Here is a 19761-nt window from a genome sequence, read left to right on the forward strand (position 1 = left end):
CTCTTAAGTAGTCTTATGTGATAGAAAGAGCACTGTTTAGGATGTTGATCAAATCCATGCCCGATTCCTGATACCACCACACCCTATATGTGACATTGGACAAGTTACTTAATCTCTCTGAGACTTACTTTCCTCATCTGTACAGTAGAGGTAATTTTCTCTGCGTGAGAATTATAAGATAAAATGTAAAAGGGCCTAGTTCAATATCTGGCATGTAGTAGGTGCTTGATTCATATTTATTTATAATCACTGGTGCATTAAAATTGGAATGACAGCCTAAGTACCTATATGGCATGGATATACATATATGAATGGGGCTTCCCAAGTGGCTCAGTGGTAAAAGAATCTACCTGCTGATGTAGGAGACAGATGAGATGCAGGTTCAGTCCCTGGGTTGGGGGAAATCCCCTGGAGGAGGAAATGGCAGCTCACTCCAGTATTCCTGCCTGGAGAATTCCATGGACAGAGGAGTCCGGCGGGCTACAGTCCATGAGATCACAAAGAACTGGACACGTCTAAGCAACTGAGTGCACACGCATACATATATGAATACTCTTGAAAGAGAGACTGGAAGAAAAATAGTCTAATGTTGAATCCTACTGTGTACCAGGCTTAGGGCTGGTCACATTATCTAAAGCTGCACTACACATAACTTGTTTGACAGTTTGGACTGATATCGCTGTTTTAACAACCACTAAAACACTCTACTTAGGCAAAATACACATGCTGGCCTAATTGATTGTTTTAGAAATAGCTTATAATGGTTAAATATTTGAGCCCCTCAAATATGAAAGGACTAAAACTTTAACTTGTTGTTGTTATTACTGGTGTAATAAATTCCATTAATTGTGTTTTAGGAAAGCATTATTTCTTAGTTGTGCAATTCTGTTGCCTATTTGGACTACAGATTAGTGGCATTAAAGCTTTGAAACACATTTATGATTTGATTGGCAAGATAACTGATTAAGTTCTGTTTTTACTCAAAGCATATTTTGTCAGGCACTTTTATGCTTATTTTGTTTATTGTGTGGTTGATGACTGAGTATTTTCACCTATAGCAACACAAGCCTCAAACCAGGTTCAAAACTAGTACTTGTCAAAACTGTAACATGAATATGAATCACTTAGAGATCTTGTTAAAATGTGGATTTTTATTTATCAGGTCTAGAGCGGGGCCTGAGAGTTGTATTTCTAACAAGCTTCCAGGGGTGGCAGATGTTGTTGGTCCACACTTTCAACTGCAAGATTGTGTAGAATCCAAGAGGTACCTAGGCTAGAATCAGAAATGAGGAGAGCCCATCTGGTATTATATATCACAGTCCCAAATACCTATTCATACTCTCTGAGTATAATCTACTTCCTTAACTGAGCCCTGAAATAATTAAAAATTTGTAGGCACTGAACAGCAGTGATTCTATTCTTACATTTCATGTATTACAGTGATTGAATATGGTAATAGAATAATACCCTGTCATGCATTTTCAGTAGTTCTTTGTACTATTACCTTGCGCACTGCTCAGGCCCCTTTACACTGTATCTCATTGAATATGAAAAGTGATGTACATGAATTATCTCCATTTCCATTCTCTAGAGCTCTATGGCCGCCTTGTTGGCCCTTTCTCTATGAATAGCAAAGAACAATGAATACAAACCACTTAAACCCCAGTCAGACTTTTGTTACCAAATGAAGAGAATAAGCAATTGTTTCCCCTAAACTCAGGCCTGATTTTCTAATAATTTACCTGAGCATTTATGGAAGCTTCCTTGGAGAAGGAAATGGCAACCCACTCCAGTATTCTTGCCTGGAGAATCCCATGGACAAAGGAGCCTGGTGGGCTACAGTCTATGGGGTTGCAAAGAGTCAGACATGACTGAGCAACTAACACACACACACACAACATGGAAGCTTCCAAGAAGGCTGATTTCAAGTCTTTAGTCATTTAAATGAGAGCACAGATTGAGTTTTACCTGGAGAGTCCATAGCGGGTACAACTTGATTTTTGTATGTAAATTTGACTACAGAGGCATCATTTTAAGACCTGTCAAATTAAATTCTTAGTATGAAATATATGTGGCTCAAAATGTAATGCATGCCATCTGATTTGTTACAGAACATAGAAATAGTCACAGTAAGGACAAGAGGAAAACGAGGACAAGAAAATGGAGAGGGAGGAGTAGCCTGGCTGATGACATGGCCGTGTTAAATAGCAGCTTAACCACAAGCACGCTTCCTGCCAATGGTAGCAAAACAGACAGCACAAGGGAAAAGGGGACCCACAGAAGAACAAAACGTTTTTTATCCTATCCACGGTTTGTAGAAGTGATGGTGGTAGCAGACAACAGAATGGTTTTATACCATGGAGCGAACCTTCAACATTATATTTTAACTTTAATGTCAATTGTAAGTATCTTCAAAAGTAGGTGATTTATCATGTTTCTAAATGTGCCTTTGGGAATGGGTTTCCACCTAGTGCTTTGGAGGATCATTCAGGGCTGACATTTCAACAATTCAGGCAAGTGACTGAAGAGAACATAAGATTATTCATTGGCTGCTCTTGACAATGACAATAATGAGTATAAATAGTGTTTATTCTGCATTAGACAATGTACTTCTTACTTAAAAGGCATCATTTCTAGTCCTCCTGACAACTCTGCTAGGTAGATTGTCATTCCTGTTTTGTTGATAAGAAAACTGAACCTCACAGGAGTTGGGTTGCTTGTCCATGATCATGTAAAGCCAGAAACGTAGCTTAGAGACTGCATGTGATCTTCAGCCTGTCCACTTCTCCAAATCAGTGCCCTTTGACATGTGAACCGGCACAGCCAGGTATGGGTCCCCAGTAAGACATTTGGGCGCTGGTTGTGAATCAGAGTCAGTGGTGGAGCTTTGTAAAATGTCTCTATCCCCTATCCCCAGGATTTTTAATTAAGTAGTTTTGGGGTGAGGCTTAGGAATCTCTCACTTAAATTTTGAATTTTTCTGCTCCCATCTTGAATTGAAAAAGTAATAAATTTGCATGATAGAAAAACAGATGAAGCAGATCCAAAGACTAGGGGAAAAGCCTAAGTGCTTTACCCTGCCCAGTCTCTCAGAGGCCACCTATGTGGCAAGTTTATTTGCCCATGTTTCTAACCAGCACTGCCCAATAGAAATTGATGCAAGCCATGTTTAAAAACATAGGTGAATGTAATTTAAAATTTTGTTAGCCACACACACAAAAGAAACAGACAAAACCAATTTTAATCATGTATTTTGTTTTATATCTAAATGTTATTTCAAAGATATTAATGAGATGAGTAAGACTCTAAAGCCCAGTATGGGCTTCACACTCAGAATGTGTGTGAAACTTAAACTTGCTTGCATTTATTTACTCTCTGAAACTGCCATCTATGCATTTTACAAAGAGATTTTTAAGAAATATTTGTTGACTGAATGAAAATTCACAACTCCAAAATGCGTATGTTTATATGAACCATAAAAAGCCATGGAGACCAGTGTAAGAAGTGATTTGCTTATTGCTTACAAAGAATTCACAATTAACTGAAAAATTTATCTCGGTTGCAGGTAGCCTCTATCTATAAAGACCCAAGTATTGGAAATTTAATTAATATTGTTATTGTGAACTTAGTTGTGATTCATAATGAACAGGTAATAAAGTTTTATTTCTTTTTGCTTCTCTCTGTATCCTAAATGGCATATCTAATTGGTGTTGGTACAGTGGATCAACCATAATTCTTGTCTGTATTTAGGAAGGACCTTCCATATCTTTTAATGCCCAGACAACATTAAAAAACTTTTGCCAGTGGCAGCATTCAAAGAACCATCCAGGTGGAATCCAGCATGATACAGCGGTTCTTGTAACGAGGTATATGGACGTCTTATCCTTCCAGTATTTAGTTTCTTGTCAAGTTGATGGGATAAGGTTGTATATTGCTGCTAGCCAGCCCCTAGTCCAGTTTTTTTCAGCTTTAGCACTATTGGCATTTTGGATCAGATAGTTTTGTGTTGTGGGGACTGCCCTGTGCCCAGCGGGATGGTTGGCAGCATCCTTTGTCTCTACCTATTGTATACTGGCAGCTCTCCCTCCTCTTGACTGTGACAGCCAAACTATTGTCCAGACATTGCCAGATGCTCTCTGAGGGTGCATGGGGAAGAAGACACAGTCACACCTGGTTGAGAACCACTAACCCATAGTTACCAAGTAGGCAATAAGTGTGTTAGACAGTCCTGGAAGTAAACGCCCTTATAGAGGGGGCAGCTGCCATTCAGATTGACCTGGTCATTACTGTGCAGGATATACATAGAGTCTTGCCAGCTTTTGTGATTCTGTAAGAAGCCAGAAATGAGGATTTTTTTTTTTTTTTTTTTTTGAAAATGTGAACGCTCCTAGTTTTTAAATGGTAGCTTCTAGTTCAAAATATTTAAAATGCTATGCAGGGCAACAAAGAAGTATGCTGGCCTTGGGCTTCCCTGGTGGCTCAGACAGTACAGAAATATGCTGGCATAGTTGTGTCTTCCATCAACATCTTTGATATGGTCATAAACATTCTTAACTAAACTTAAGTGAAAGCCATTTATAACCTTCTCAGAATGTTTTTTCAGAAAGTAGAATCACTTGTTTCAAGGTATGAGGAAAATCCTGGGTGGAAAGATTTTCATTTGCCCTTGGCTACCCTGGTTGACAGGAGACGACTCAATGTAACTTTTAATCTGTAAGCCAGTGATTCATAAATTTTTTGAGTTGCAAACCCCTGGCTCTGTTAACTAGCTTTTTGTCATCCCTCCCCATCTCTAAAGTAGTGGTGGTGCGAATACCTGAAAGGCTGAAGTGTTTGCTTGTATTGGTGTTTACTGTTGGGTGTCAAGGCCCTAAAGCAAGTCTGCTTTGCTTTCAGACAGGATATCTGCAGAGCTCATGACAAATGTGATACATTAGGTGAGTCTACTGTGTGTATCCTCTCTGGCTTCAACACTTTATGACATGCTTTTCTTCTAAGCCATAAATGCTTTTTAAAGTAAATCCTTGTTTGTTTGTTTGTTTGTTTTCCTTTCTAATAGGTCTGGCTGAACTGGGAACCATCTGTGATCCATACAGAAGCTGCTCTATCAGTGAAGATAGTGGATTGAGTACAGCTTTCACAATAGCCCACGAACTGGGCCATGTGTATGTTTCCTTTCCATATTTTCATTTCATTTGCAGTGACCTAAAGCTTTTGTTCCTTCGCATCAGTGAGCATTCAGTGGACTTTAAAAGGTGTAAGACACTTCTTGAGGCATAGTTGAGTTTGCAGGGTTGAAAAGCTTTGAACCTTGTTGGGAGAAATGACTTTGACTTCAGAAAGCTGAGTAAATGCAGTGCACCCTGTTCGGCCTTAGCTCATGTGTCTCTTTGGCTTAACTGAACAGGTTTACCAGGCAAGGTCTAATATGCTCCTTTCCTACTTCAAAGTGGAAGAAAGAGGGTCTTTCTATCCCTTCCACTGAAGCAGAGAGTATATCAGCCCAGAAAACTTATCTTTGTTTAGTAGGGTCCTCCAGCATTGCTGTGGCCTGCACAATTTTCCCAAACCCAGATGATTCCTGATTCTGGTTATACAAGTTTGTCCTTCAGATACTAGCCTCTGAGAACAGAGGTGACCCTCTTTCAGGGGAAAGAATGAGCAAAGATACAGAGAAAAAAGAAACCATTTCCTATTTATGATCACTAAGTGTCTGGTCATTATGAAATTGGTTTTTCCTTTTTGTTCTTTAGCGACAAAGCCTTGTTAGAATGTGAGGCAAAACAGTCTAAATTTACTCAAAATTATTCCAGTTTTTTATCTGCTATCTTTTCTATCTACAGTGATTAAATTACTTATACCTTTTTGAAATAATTTTCAAAAATAGCTGTGTATCGATCTGCATGTCAGATGTTTACTTTAGAGATAACATCATCTATTAAGCAAACTCTTTCATTTGCCAAATGTTTTTTGAAGGCACTTTATATGCAGTGTACTATGGTAGGTGTAATGCAATATGCATGTATAGAGGAATCTCTAATCCCAGTTCCACAGTCTCTTATCCCAATTCCACATATAATGAATATATTTTCAAGTATATTTTAAGAGCACACTCCTTTTATTCTCCAATGGAAATATCATCACGTGCTCAATATTTACAGAATAAAAAAGGCATGACTTTCAATTAAGCCTTTGTGATGCATCAGAGTCCTTCTTAGTCAATTGTCTCTCTGTCCCTTGATTTCTCAAATACCTTCATGAAACTCAAGGATTTCTTGGAACTAGATTTGAAAATTACTGATTCTACCAGCATTTCCCAAAGTTTGGTACTCTTACGCTGATTCCAAGAGGATGGTCCATGGGGCGAAATAAGGGTGTTGTAATCCAGTGATTAAAAAAAATTTTTCCCAGCCATGTTTGGAGTGCCAAGGCCAAATGCCATGAAGTAAAGGTTCTGACAAGTCCTGTATTGATTTTAACTCAGGTGTTGATTTTATCTCAGTTCCCCCATGTTTATTTTAACAGAATCTTTGGAGGATTTTCATTTCTTTGTTTTACATGATACCTAGTAAATTACTTTAGACCTTTAAATAGGGGATGTAGATTTCATAGTGAGGAATAGGGTGATGTTTCAATGGGGAAGCTATTCCTGCCCCAGAACACGGAACAAGGAGAGTTACAGAGACAAGAATGTATTCCAAGGGCAACGGTGTATTTGATTAACAAATTAACATTTCCTCCCAAAATAGGGCTAACAAAAATATACTGTGTAAAGAAATATAATTAATTTCCTATTAATTCCTTTCCCCAAAAGAGTTTATAAACCTCTTTTAGATAGCCAGGTTATAAAATTGACATTTTAAGGAATGTAAGAATTTTAAATAGCAACAACAAAATATTTATGCCATATAGAAGTCTTAATTCACAGTTAACAGACAACTCCCCTGTAAAAACTATGCTGTTGACATGTTTCCAGGAGCTTTCATTTGTATTATCTCCCTTAATCTTTAGAATCCCCACAAAGTAGATATTAAGTCTGTGTGTTTGACTTAGAGATATTAAGTTAACCAAATTGTAGTAGCCAACCAAATCGTGGTAGCTAATGAAGGCATAGGAGCGTATGATGTTGGAGCACCAGTTCTAGGGTAGAAGTCAGCAGGTAGCCAGATAGCCAAGATCTGGACTGAATTGTTACAACATTCCCTTTGACTTGAGGAAAATATATGCTATTTCCCTTCCTGTAAGATGGAAACAATACATATACACCTTATCTCAAAAGTGTCAGGAAATAAGAAATCAAGTAATCAGCGAATGATGTAAGTTGTGGCTTAAACAGAAAGTGTATTCCTAGCCTGTTAGTGAATTATTTATTTATTTTTTTTTTGGCACTTTGTTTCCTAGAGTTAGCTTTGTTATTGTGTTAAGAAAAGTGAAAATCTTTTTTGTTTTTAATTTCCTACCATATTCTCTAACAAATTTTTCTAATTAACTTTTTCAAAATTAAATGTTAAGTTGTTATGGTCATGACTTTCTGATAAAATAAAATCTGAGAGCTGCTCGGAGGAAAAAGCAACCAACCTGTTATTTGGTGAGCGTCATTGGATGCTACAAAAATAGCTCCTGCCTTCTTGTACCAGCTTCATAGACACTAAGAATCTGAGAGTCAGGAAGAATTGGGGAAGTGATTGAGTCTCTACTGGACACAGAAATCCTTACACAGTGTTCCTGAAAAATTGTCCATATCTTGTCTCACAGGAGAGAATGTAGTTTGTATATATTCCAAAACAGGAGGTATTAGACTGAAGTAAACTCCAGTTCTAGCTCACTTAATAACCATGTGACCTTGATCAAATAGTTAAACCTCCTACTTCCCAATTTCCTCTTCTGTAAAATGTGAATAGTAATAGCGTACTATTCATTGGGTCAAATAAGTAATTAAGTTAAATAAAACATCAAATGCATTTAACACACTGGCTAGTGCATTGTGAATGCTAAAAAAGTCTTGTTAATTATTTTTTAGTAAGTGCTCGATGAATGGTTGTTATATAACCCCTGCTATGAACAAACATGCCTGATATTTGAATGAAAAAAAAAAAAAAGTTTTCTGTTTACATGATGGAATAAACTGGATTTTATCAAGTCATGGTGGTGTGGGGAATAAACACCAGCTCCTTTGCACCAGAGAGAAACAAGCAAGATTTGAAAGCTTTTCTTGTATTCGGTTTGTTGATGGAGGTGTTACACTTAATCTGCATCTGGGTTTTAGAATCCTGGACAGTCATTTCTTTAAGAAAATAGACTCTTAAGCATCCATTACTATTAAGTCCAACCAAGAGAGTTGGAGTTTTCCCATCTGGCCATTATTGAGGGTCCTAAGGTTTTAAAAGAAAAAGGAAATAAAACATGAGAAATTATTGGGATGGACCTCACAGACTTTTATTCCAGCTTTTATTTTTATATAAAGCAAGTGAGTTTACTTCTGTCTGACTTTCTTGTTTTCATATCTAAAGATGAACTCGTAAGGGGAATTTCTCCCTAAGTGCCAAGTTAGTCAGATGCATCAGTTTTGTGATTAGGAATAGTCATCCAGAGAGGAAAGCCCTTGTGAGATTGTTGCCCAGTGGATAATTATCTGACTGAGAAAGGCATGTGGGTCATAGAACTGATGTTTCTGGATTGAGAAATGCTTCCTGTCATTTTTTTCCCCCACTTCCTTTCTCTAAGCCAAGAATGGCAAATATGTGTTAATGCTGCTGCTGAGTTCCCTCCCAGACCCAAGAGGACGTTGGCACTCCATCATAGCCATTTTTTGGGGTGGAACCTAGATTAATTTAAGAATTCTTTTGTGCCCAGATTTTCAGGAAGCCAGTACCAATCAATTGTCATTGGCGTGAAGCTTGAAACTATTTGCCATCTCTGAGTTAAGCCAACTGAATTGGCACGCCTCTGGTTTCCGTGCTGCAGCTTTCCTTAATGGGTTTTACTGTGCACGAACTTTGTATAGCTCTATAACGGTATACTTACATGGTTTTAGCGTTTGTCAACCTGACCCAAAAAGGAGGAGATGCCAAGACCCACCGTGAGCCTCTCATTAGAAAGCTTTTGGCTTCAGGTTTTGACACTTGACTGACTCTTCATGTGAATAGTGTTATCATAACCTGCCAAATTCTTGACTCTATAAATTGGCCTTTAACAGCTTGTTAGGAATTCCAACTACTGTATTCTAGCACCAGCTACAGCACACGCAGAGCCTCTGCAATTCCACAAAATACAGCTAAGCCAAATAATGGCCCAGTTCACATCTTTTTCTTTTTCTTTTTTTTTTTACATTAAAGGCACTTTACATTCAGTTGAGTCAGAAATATGTTTTATTCTACTCTCTACCTTTAATCTTCTAGTAAGTTTTGTTCTGCTCACCAGGATTCAGGTTCTTATCCATAATGCAGTAGTCTGTTAAATTTTTTCTCTTAGCTGCGTTGTCAGAGCAATTATAACAGCTCAGTCCCTTATTGTTTATTGACTTTTTATTATCATTGTCTTCTCGGCCTTAGGTTCAACATGCCTCATGATGACAACAATAAGTGCAAAGAAGAAGGAATCAAGAGCCCCCAGCACGTCATGGCCCCAACATTGAACTTCAACACCAACCCCTGGATGTGGTCAAAGTGTAGTCGAAAATATATCACTGAATTTTTAGAGTAAGACTCGAACTTTGAGTACAGCCTTCATGCTAGCATCTGACCTACATGCAGTGAACTCATTGTGGGAAAGAAAACGTAGAGTCAAGCATTCCTTTTGAGTTGTTATTTTTGTTGACATTCCTGGGAGGAGGGAAAAGAAAAATACTCTCTGACATCTGTGTAGTTCATGTCCTCGCCAGCACTTAGAAGATTGCAGACTGAGCTGAAGAAAATGTTGAGGTCTTAAAGAGAATATGTAAATGTTGCTTCATTCTTAGTAAAGCTGTGAAATCTGTTCAGGTCTTGGGGAAGAGACCATGTATATGATAACATGATGAAGGAAGGCAAATATTTATGTGCTTCTAAGTTAGTAATTTGGGGTTGGAAAGAGATAGGGAAGTGAGACATCCCCAAAGAACATTACAGGGTAGATGAAAATTGCACAGACCTCCATGTTGTTGAATTAAAAACATCCTCTCTCTGTCTCTCTTTATCTCCTTCCCTCTTTCTCCTTTTTTGCCTTTTTTTTTAAGTTTCCCACCAGGATGCTCAAGGATCCAATTACTTTATACAATATCCTTGTGTCACAGATTTATTGCTCTTCTCTCCCAGATGTACAGAAGGTTAAGTGATTATCCCAAGGTCACTGGGTGTATATTTCCCCAGCCACAGGGAAGAGGGGGCTTGTTAATCAGAACTCACTGGGTGTGAATTTTCCAGACGATGTGTTTGCAGAAACATGGAAGAACTGGCAGGTTGCTGGGGGTTTTGTTTTGTTTTTTTTTTCAACCAGATGATCTAAAGTGTTTCTTACTGTAGTCATTTATTCACTTACCCATTCAATCAGCAAATATTTACTAAACACTGATTGCTATGGACAGGATCCCATATTTGGGTGAAAAACAAACTTTTTTCACCCCAAACAAGCTTTTACCCCTAAGAAGCTTATACTCTATTGGAAAAGATGACCAAAAATAAACATTTTAGAGTAATTGCCCTGAAATGTGATAAAGGCTGAAGCAGGTATACATCTCCCCCTGGTTGTATACGTGGAGAAGGAAATGGCAACTTACTCCAGTATTCTTGCCTGGAGAATCTCATGGTCTGACGAGCTTGGAAACTACAGTCCACGGGGTCACAAAGAGTTGGACGCAACTGCAGTGACTGAGCATTCATGCATGCATGCATGTTGTATGTGTAGCCAGTGGTTCCACAAACAAGTATACACCAAAAAGTAGAACTTCAGCTTCTGGACTCAAGTTTGGATGAAAAGAATAGAACAAAAGCAGAACAACAAAAGAACAATCTTTGCTACCATTAAAATGACAGAATGACCTTCACTGTCTTTTGGAGACTCTGACAGTCACATCTCATCCACTGCCCTTACCACCTGTATTTTTCTGCTTCCCACAGCACTGGTTACGGCGAATGTTTGCTTAACGAACCTGAATACAGACCCTATCCTTTGCCTCATCAACTGCCAGGCCTCCTCTACAACGTGAATAAACAATGTGAATTGATTTTTGGACCAGGTTCTCAGGTGTGCCCATATATGGTAAGTGTCTGAGGTCCCTTTCTACCCTCATAACCAGATTGTGAACTTTTTTTTATTCATAGTTTTCCATTGGATTCTCATGCTAACATATACCACTCATTGAGTGGTCCATTAACTATTAAGGATAATAGTAATGATGATGATGGGGATAAACAGTAATAGTTCTCAGTGTTGGATGTTTCCTGAACTTTGTCATTTCACTCTCAACCCAAAAGGAAGATACCATTATGGTTTTTATTTTATAAATGGGTAAGTGAGACTCAGGAGGGGAAAAGTAACAGAACTGGTAATAACAGAGCTCAGCCCTTTTTTCTCTGTGTCTCCTTTTCTTCCCACCAGCTTGTCCAGAAGACTTTTATTATAGGGACTCTTCTAGATTCAGTAACTCATGAGACAAAACTGTTTCCCTGTTTTAGCTGGTCAAGACCATGTCCTATGACTGCCTGGGGCTTGAAATCATTTCTGGTGGTAGCTCAGCTGGCAAGTGTGTGATTCTTTGATGTATGTGTTATGAACATTTGGACCAATGATATGATCCAGTGGTTAACAAGAGGCTTAGCAGAACTGTTCTTCTATGGGATGCCCCATTCTACCCCTTTGGGTGTTTTTCTGGGAGAGGTTCAGAGATAGCCAGTGAACAGTGATTCCATGAAAATAACAAAATATTTTGTGTAAAATGTATCCATGATTATATTCATTTCTCTGCTATTCATGATAGCAAACATTAGGAGTGACCTACAAGCACAAGAATAGAAAGGTTAAGCAAACTTATGTGTGTGCTTGCTCAATTGCTCAGTCGCATCCAACTCTTTGTGACCCTGTGGACTGTGAACGCACCAGGCTCCTCTGTCCATGGATATCTCAGGCAAGAATACTGGAGTGGATTGACATTTCCTCCTCCAGGGCATCTTCCTAACCCAGGGACTGAACCTGAGCCTCTTGCGTCTCCTGCACTGACAGGCGGCTTCTTGACCACTGCACCATCTCCGTTTAATGGAATAATATCATACAAAAATTGAAAAGTGACTATACATGGGAACATGCTCCAGCTATAGTTTTAAATTAAAATACCAGGGTAAAGAATTATTTTACTGAGTATTTTCTCAATATAAAAGGGGGATAAGAGCTTCAGAAAAGACTGGGTCATTTAAAACTTTTTTTCTATTAAACAAAAAAATAGTACCTTCTGAATTTTTCTACTGTGAGTATGGTTTATTCTCATCATCATGGGAACAATTATCTTTCTGGCTAAGGAGGGACATGATACCTGGGCAGGCTCTCGCTGCAGACTCTTCACCTCTGAGCCAGGCCCCTTCCTGCCAGGTGCTCCTGATGTTCCCAGCTCCTACACAGATGCCCCGCTCCTGCCTGCCCTTCGTCTTCTCCCTTCGGGTAGGACATGATGCCTGTGCGTGTGTGCTTAGTCACTCAGTTGGATCTGACTCTTTGCCACTCCATGATGCCTACTGTTCAGTTAAACCTTCTTCATGTCCTCTATCATCCACATTTCCAAAGAAGAGAGTGAAGTACTTTGAAGTCTGTACTTGAAAACTGTCTGAAGGCATTTTCTCGTTAGATATTGGTTTTCTTGCCTTGTCCTGCTTGGGGTTCTTCCATGTGGAAACCCACAACCTGAAAAGCTCACCTGGTCAGCTCCAGGTTGTGTAGGAGACCTGGGCCTCTGCAGTGTATTTGAAGTCCAACTTACCTTGCTTTGGAGTTGAGTTTTGCTTTTCCATGTTTTGCGTGTATCTTGTTCACTGTCCTCAAAGTTGTGTTTCACTTCACTGTGGCAGAGCAGAGTACATTCTGATTTGCTATGTTTATATGTATTTTGAAGCTAAATGTATATATGAGTAGTTTGCCTTGAGATTACACAGTGTAAACAGAGTAGACACCTAGAAATTGTGGTTTCTGTGTTCTCTCCATTTAAGTATTTTGTAATTTCTTTGAAATATTTGTGGCATAAATAAAACAAGCTACACTACAAGAAAAAAAATAGTATGGCCTGAAATAGAGCTAAATATATCAACTTGGATGACTCTAAAAATCACAGTGCATAGAGGAAGCAAATAGCAAATCGTAGGATGCCTCTATATGTTCTGAAATATTGAATAGCATCGTTTGTTTAAAGCCAAAGTACTGTGCATTATCGGTAGATATTTAAACATTTGTAGTAAAAGCAGTGGGCTTCCCAGGCGGCTCAGTGGTGAAAAATCTACCTACCAATGCAGGAGATATGGGTTTGGTCCCTCAGTGAGGAGATCCCCTGGAGGAGAAAATGGCAGCCCACTCCAGTATTCTTGCCTGGAAAATCCCACGGACAGGGAAACCTGGCAGGCTTAGTCCATGGTGTCGCAAAGTCGGACATGACTGAGCACATGTACACACACACAGTAAAAGCAATGGGAATGGTGAGATGGTGAGCATCACTAGATTGAGATCTAGGTAATGAGATCACCACATTACCTATGTGGAGAAAGAGAAGCGATTGGGATTGAGAATGAGTGTTCAAGGCTGGGCCCATAAACTGTCTTCTTTCTTAATTTTGGAGGTGGACATATGGGTATCCATTATGTTACTGTTCATATTTTTTATGTGCCTGCAATATTACTGATATTTTGTCCCTTCTTTCTTCTGACATAATATGTATGGCTTAGTAGGAAAAAATACCAGTTTTAACATCAAGTCAAACCAAAACTAATCACAACAGAAATCAAAACCCACTCTCCAATCATCAGTTTAGTTCAGTTGCTCACTCTCCAATCATCAGTTCAGTTGCTCACTCTCCAATCATCAGTTCAGTGCAGTCGCTCAGTCATGTCCGACTCTTTGCAACCCCATGAACTGCTGCATGCCAGGCCTCCCTGTCTATCACCAACTCCTGGAGTCCACCCAAATCCATGTCCATCAAGTCGGTGATGCCATCCAGCCATCTCATCCTCTGTCGTCCCCTTCTCCTCCTGCCTTCAATCTTTCCCAGCATCAGAGTCTTTTCCAGTGAGTCAGCTCTTCGCATCAGGTGGCCTAAGTATTGGAGTTTCAGCTTCAACATCAGTCCTTTAAATGAACACCCAGGACTGATCTCCTTTAGAATGGACTGGTTGGATCTCCTTGCCGTCCAAAGGACTCTCAAGAGTCTTCTCTACCACCACAGTTCAAAAGCATCAATTCTTGGGTGCTCAGCTTTCTTCACAGTCCAACTCTCACATCCATACATGACCACTGGAAAAACCATAGCCTTGACTAGATGGACCTTTGTTGGCGAAGTAATGTGTCGGCTCTTTAATATGCTGTCTAGGTTGGTTGTAACTTTCCTTCCAAGAAGTAAGCGTCTTTTAATTTCATGGCTGCAGTCACCATCTGCAGTGATTTTGAAGCCCAGAAAAATAAAGTCAGCCACTGTTTCCACTGTTTCCCCATCTATTTGCCAGTCATAGCTCATTGCAAACCTAAACTCACATCATACATTTCCATTGTGATACTGACCTGCCCTTTGTTCTGCCAGCCTCAGTTTCCTCATCTGTAATTTGAGGAGACATTACTAGGACCAAATGGCATCTTGTATGTTCCTGTTGCACAGTAGTTTCCCTTTGACATCCCTGCAAACCCTACCAGGCAGAGAAATGTGTCTTGTGGGCTGCTGTCTGTATCCATTGGAATATTTTATCATTCATCAGACCAAGAGAAAAAAACCCTTTCTAATCTATACTCTACATCACCGGCAAAACATTTGTTGAAAGCAATCTTTGCCTTGCTTGATGTCACTGAATCACATTATCACTGAATTGTCTTCAACTGAATTGCGCAGATGCAGTGCAGACGGCTCTGGTGCAATAACGTGGATGGAGCGCACAAAGGCTGCCGAACTCAGCACACGCCCTGGGCTGATGGGACCGAGTGTGATGAGCCTGGAAAGGCAAGTAACACCCCGATCTGTCCTTCTGTCTTGGGGCAGATGTGGGCAAGATCTGGGCTGTAGGCTCAGTCACCACTGTTGAGAACATAAGTTAATGCAGTGTGTTTCAGCATGCATAATACTTTTTTGAGGTAGGAGGTTCAACTTTGCTCTTGAAAATTGTGCAAACTTACCTTACAGCCTAAAACTGACACAAGGGACATAGCTATCATTATTTCCTCAATTTATTAGACATATTTTTCTCATTTTTAATGTTTTTGAAATTCCAATGTGCTTTTCAGTTTATGGGAACATTTAATGTGAGGTAGCACATATTCTCTCTCTCTCTCTCTCTCTCTCTCTCTCTTAGAGTGGCAGTGGAAAAAGGCTGTTATTAAGTTGGTGAAATATCTTAAAATCAAGAAAATACAGAAAGACTTACTGTGTTCACTACTTGGATACTAGGCTTTTCCCAGCCAGTATTGATCGCTTAATGGAGCTGTGATGTCACCTGGGTTATCTGCAAATCCAAATTCTGAGTTAGTTCTAATAGTTCCCATTTATTTGTTAGTAACCAAACAAAATCTGCTTCTTGTATAGCCTAATGATAACAACGTCCCAACAACTACAAGTAGTATTAATGTAACATTTTGCACCTGGTGTCTATCTTTTAAGAAAAAAAAGGGTAGTATGTTAAGGATTTACTTATCAAAAGTTTTAGATATGAACCTGACTTTTAAATTCATAAAGAAAATGGTATTCTGTCACTTACCTGTGATGCAATCCCTGTACTATATCTGCGTCTCATGTCATCCTTACTTAAGTTTTTTCCTTTCTCCTCACCTCTCTCATCATCCACTTTACTCACTTTTATTATTTTGTCCTCATCTGATTTTCTGTTTTTCCACTTAGTAGCTCCCAGTGTTTTCATGGAAACATGCGGTCCTCAGAGATGAGGAACTTACCTATCCCATCTCTGATTTTATAGATAGGGAACACAAAGGAGAAGTGACTTCAGTTCAGTTCAGTTCAGTTGCTCAGTCGTATTCAACTCTTTGGGACCCCATGGACTGCAGCATGCCAGGTTTCCCTGTCCATCACCAATATTCAGGACTGGTTTCCTTCAGGACTGACAGGTTTGATCTCCTTGCAGTCCAAGAGACTCTCAAGAGTCTGACTTTCCCAAGGTCGTTCAGCCTCACTCAGGGTGGAGTCCTCACACACCCTCCTCCCTCCCCATGTTTCTTCTTTGCTTTCTGTGCCTGAAGGGGCCGCAGGCTCCGCAGCTGCAGGCTGTGGCCATAACTCAAGCTCACTGAGCTCTTGAAGTTTCTGTGGTCAAGCAGGAGAACTAGTAGCTTATCCACTCATTTCTTAGAGTGATTTCAATTTTTTAAATGTTACTAGAGTGGTTTTATAAAGTTGCAATGAAGATGATTTTGTATTGACCTAGCTTGGTTACTCTGTCAGCTCTGGTCTCACTTCTCTACAGCTAGGACCTCAGCATTTGAGAATACAGCTTTCTCCAAGAGCAGCCTAACAAAACTGTGTAAGGACATAAGCATAACAGCTTTTGCACTGCCACTGTCACTCGCTTAGAAAGAAATATATCTATTTGGTCAGAGTGAACTTTCACTTTTTGCAAAACATCTAACTCAGTGTGTTGTTGATGGCCAAAGAATCTTAGGTTTGAGCGGAAATATGGTTCCCAGGCTTCCACGTTAGCCATCAGAATTTGCTCATTCTTCCTCAGTGAAGATGTAGCTTCAGAGTCCTTCTATACGTAGTCACCCATACAGCTGCTGTCAGTTGATGGGAAGTGACAGTAGACATGGTTGACAACTTAGTTAGCTGATGTGAGTTGGAACCAGCCAACTATTCATTTAAATTGAGTCTGTTTGAGCTCAAAGATGTCACTGGTATTGTGTCATGGTTCTTAGTCAATCTGATATATCCACCTGTTATGTCTAAATCTGATACGTGTTACTGATGGAAAAACCTTAACAAAGAAGAACTGTCAATCATATGATGACATGAATTGTATTTAGTAAAATAGTCATGTACAGGCTACCAAGCTCCATGTAGTACTTGAGAAGATGTCTGTTGTGTCTTTTTCTAATCTTCTGTTTTTGTAACAGTAGCAGAAGATAAAAGATTATAGTATAATCTCATACCTGATAAATGGGGGGTTTGGGGAGATCTTTCAAAAAAACATTTACCTTGTAAGCGTTTGTTCAGCAAAAGCAAGAGATTTCAAGGCATTCCAAAGGGCAGACTCTGAACACTTTCAGAAAAGCAGCTATGCAGAGAACATGATGGGTACATTTTTAGTTTGTTTTAGTAAAGTGGCTAAGTCTAGTAGCTTATATTAAAGACATGGCTGTTTGTGTGTTTATTTCCCAGAAGAGCGTTTATGCATTTTACAAATAAGATGGTGAATATGTTTGCACAAATGTTCTGTGTTTCTCCATTTTGTTTTGTTTTCATCAAATTGGCAGTAAAACCTTATCCTTTTCTCTAGCAAATTCTAACTCCCTTTGCTGCTAGGTTAAATTTTTTTCCTTTCTCTTCTCTCTGCCCTGCTCCCTCAGCAGTAATCTGTCTTGGACTGCTGACACAATGTTATTTTGATGAATGGCTCTCTCATGTCCCTTTATTTTTTCCATTTTCTTAAGTCCATTAACATTTTCATTTTAACCCTATTTGTAAATCTGAGGTTTGAAACTCTTGTATTTTAAGCTTCTTTGGAACAAAATTGACCTCCAAGTCCTTCTTCCAGTCTCTTCAGAAAAACATTTATGTAAAATATCATTTAAATGATTCTGGGTGCTTTTAGGGAAGGCCGATTATATTTTGGCTCCAGCTCCACCAGTTGCTTAATGCTTTATTATGATGTAATGATTTTTCTAGTATATAATTATTGTTTGTTTAGTTTCCTGGTAAAATAGATTAACTTGATACATATTTGCCAAACAGTCCCCATTTCCAGCCTCTTTCACTGCAGGTTCTTCCCTCTTCCTCTGAGGTTCTCCCTTCCCTTTGAACCCCCATCAATGGTCCTATCAGTAAGAAATATTTAAGTTGCAGATGAGTTTTATTTAGGTTTTCTTTTAAGAAGGGACTCTATAAGGACATTTTAATCCATTGTTAACTAACCTATGCCCTTATTCTGCTCTGGTTTATGGTAATACTTAATGAGAATTATGGTCACTTTGAAGAATATTGTTCTTGTGTGGAGGTAGAGTCTATAGAATAGAGAGGCCAACAGACTAAAGACTGAAGTGTTGTGAGGAAAAAAATATATTTCCAGACAACTTCTCATTATGAGAGTCCATGACTAGCCATAGGAATGTTCTCTTTAGTTTGTAGAATTTATAAAATGTGTATTTGATATCAAGATTTGATGGCTGAGTTTGGGCATTGGCTGTAACCTCAAATGTATATTAATAAGAATTTTGTTCAGGTCAGATTGAATTATAGTAGTGTAAGAAAATTGGCTTTTTTTCTGACACACACACACACACAAACTAGCCAGATGTAAGCAGGTCATGGAGCTGCCATGGTAGGTGTACAAAATAAGAGACACAGGCTCCTAATTGCTTTCTGTTCTACTATCATATTCAAATGGCCACCATCCTCAAGGTCACAAAATAGCTGCTATAGCTCCAGCCATTGACTCTGAGTCCCAGGCAGAATGAAACCAAAGGGCAAGGTGCCAAGAGGCAAAAGGACCTTCCCAGGAATCTTATCCAATGAATTCTGCTAACATTTCTTTGACCATTTCTACCTATATAAGAATCCAGGGAAATATAGATTGTTAAGAAGGATGAAGAACAGAATGATATTGCATAGACACCTCAGTGTCAACCTCACCTCACCATCTCATTAATCTTACTTTTAAATCTCAGCCTATTTAAGATATCAAAAATTGTTCCCATTTGCTAACAGTAGAAGGACAGCATGTATCACAGTTAACAGTGTGCACTCTGGAGCCAGATTGTCTATGTTTCAGTATTAGCTCAGCTCCTTAACAGATGTTTGACATCAACCCCCCTGTGCCTCCATTTTCTTTTCTATAAAAATGGGGTAACAGCAATACCTATTTCATAGTATGCTATGAGGATTAAGTAAGTTAATACATACATAATACCTAGAAGAGTGCCTGGCAACTATTAAGTGCTATTAAGTGTAAATATTTGCTTTTATTATTACAAACCTTTTTCAAGTTGGATCTCCTATGTCCACAGCTGTATATTAGTTGCTTTCCATACACTGTCTCATGTTAAACGCAAAGAAACTTTGGCAGGTAGGTTCTCATTTTTCAGCTATGGAATTAGAGTTCAGTGACTCATCTGAGGTCACAATTAATTTGTAGAATGGCCACCCCACGCCACCAGACCATTTGCCTGCTAAGCTATGTCCCCTTAAGATCTGCTCTGTCCAATAGGGCAGCCACTAGCCACATATGATTAGCGAGCATTTGAAATGTCATTCTGAACTGAAATGTGCTAAAATGAAAATATATACCATGTGTTAAAGACCTAGCATGAAAAAAAGTGTGGGAAGAAAACCTTAGTTATAATGTTATGTTGATTATATGGAAAAATAATAATGTCTTAGATATTTTG

At 39.0% G+C, this 19761-nt stretch overlaps 1 protein-coding gene and 1 long non-coding RNA gene across 4 annotated transcripts in view; one reads left to right on the top strand and one right to left on the bottom strand.

Annotated features, from left to right (window-relative positions):
* Nucleotides 1-19761, top strand: part of ADAMTS9 (ADAM metallopeptidase with thrombospondin type 1 motif 9) — a 162584-nt gene that overhangs the window by 24961 nt on the left and 117862 nt on the right. For all 3 annotated transcript variants that reach the window (XM_070777120.1, XM_019984324.2, XM_019984325.2), the window contains exons 4-11: nucleotides 2112-2401; nucleotides 3566-3649; nucleotides 3751-3866; nucleotides 4897-4937; nucleotides 5060-5165; nucleotides 9552-9698; nucleotides 11094-11235; nucleotides 15047-15154. In XM_070777120.1, the coding sequence (XP_070633221.1) occupies nucleotides 2112-2401; nucleotides 3566-3649; nucleotides 3751-3866; nucleotides 4897-4937; nucleotides 5060-5165; nucleotides 9552-9698; nucleotides 11094-11235; nucleotides 15047-15154 (1034 nt within the window). The remainder of the gene's footprint in view (nucleotides 1-2111; nucleotides 2402-3565; nucleotides 3650-3750; nucleotides 3867-4896; nucleotides 4938-5059; nucleotides 5166-9551; nucleotides 9699-11093; nucleotides 11236-15046; nucleotides 15155-19761) is intronic.
* Nucleotides 595-19437, bottom strand: LOC139178687 (uncharacterized). Its single transcript, XR_011563132.1, has 3 exons — nucleotides 19350-19437; nucleotides 15576-15653; nucleotides 595-1273 (listed from the first exon to the last, which is right to left on the bottom strand). It is a non-coding gene; the product is annotated as an uncharacterized lncRNA (long non-coding RNA).

The sequence above is a fragment of the Bos indicus genome, chromosome 22 (assembly GCF_029378745.1).
Source record: "Bos indicus isolate NIAB-ARS_2022 breed Sahiwal x Tharparkar chromosome 22, NIAB-ARS_B.indTharparkar_mat_pri_1.0, whole genome shotgun sequence".
NCBI classification, from domain to species: Eukaryota; Metazoa; Chordata; class Mammalia; order Artiodactyla; family Bovidae; genus Bos; species Bos indicus.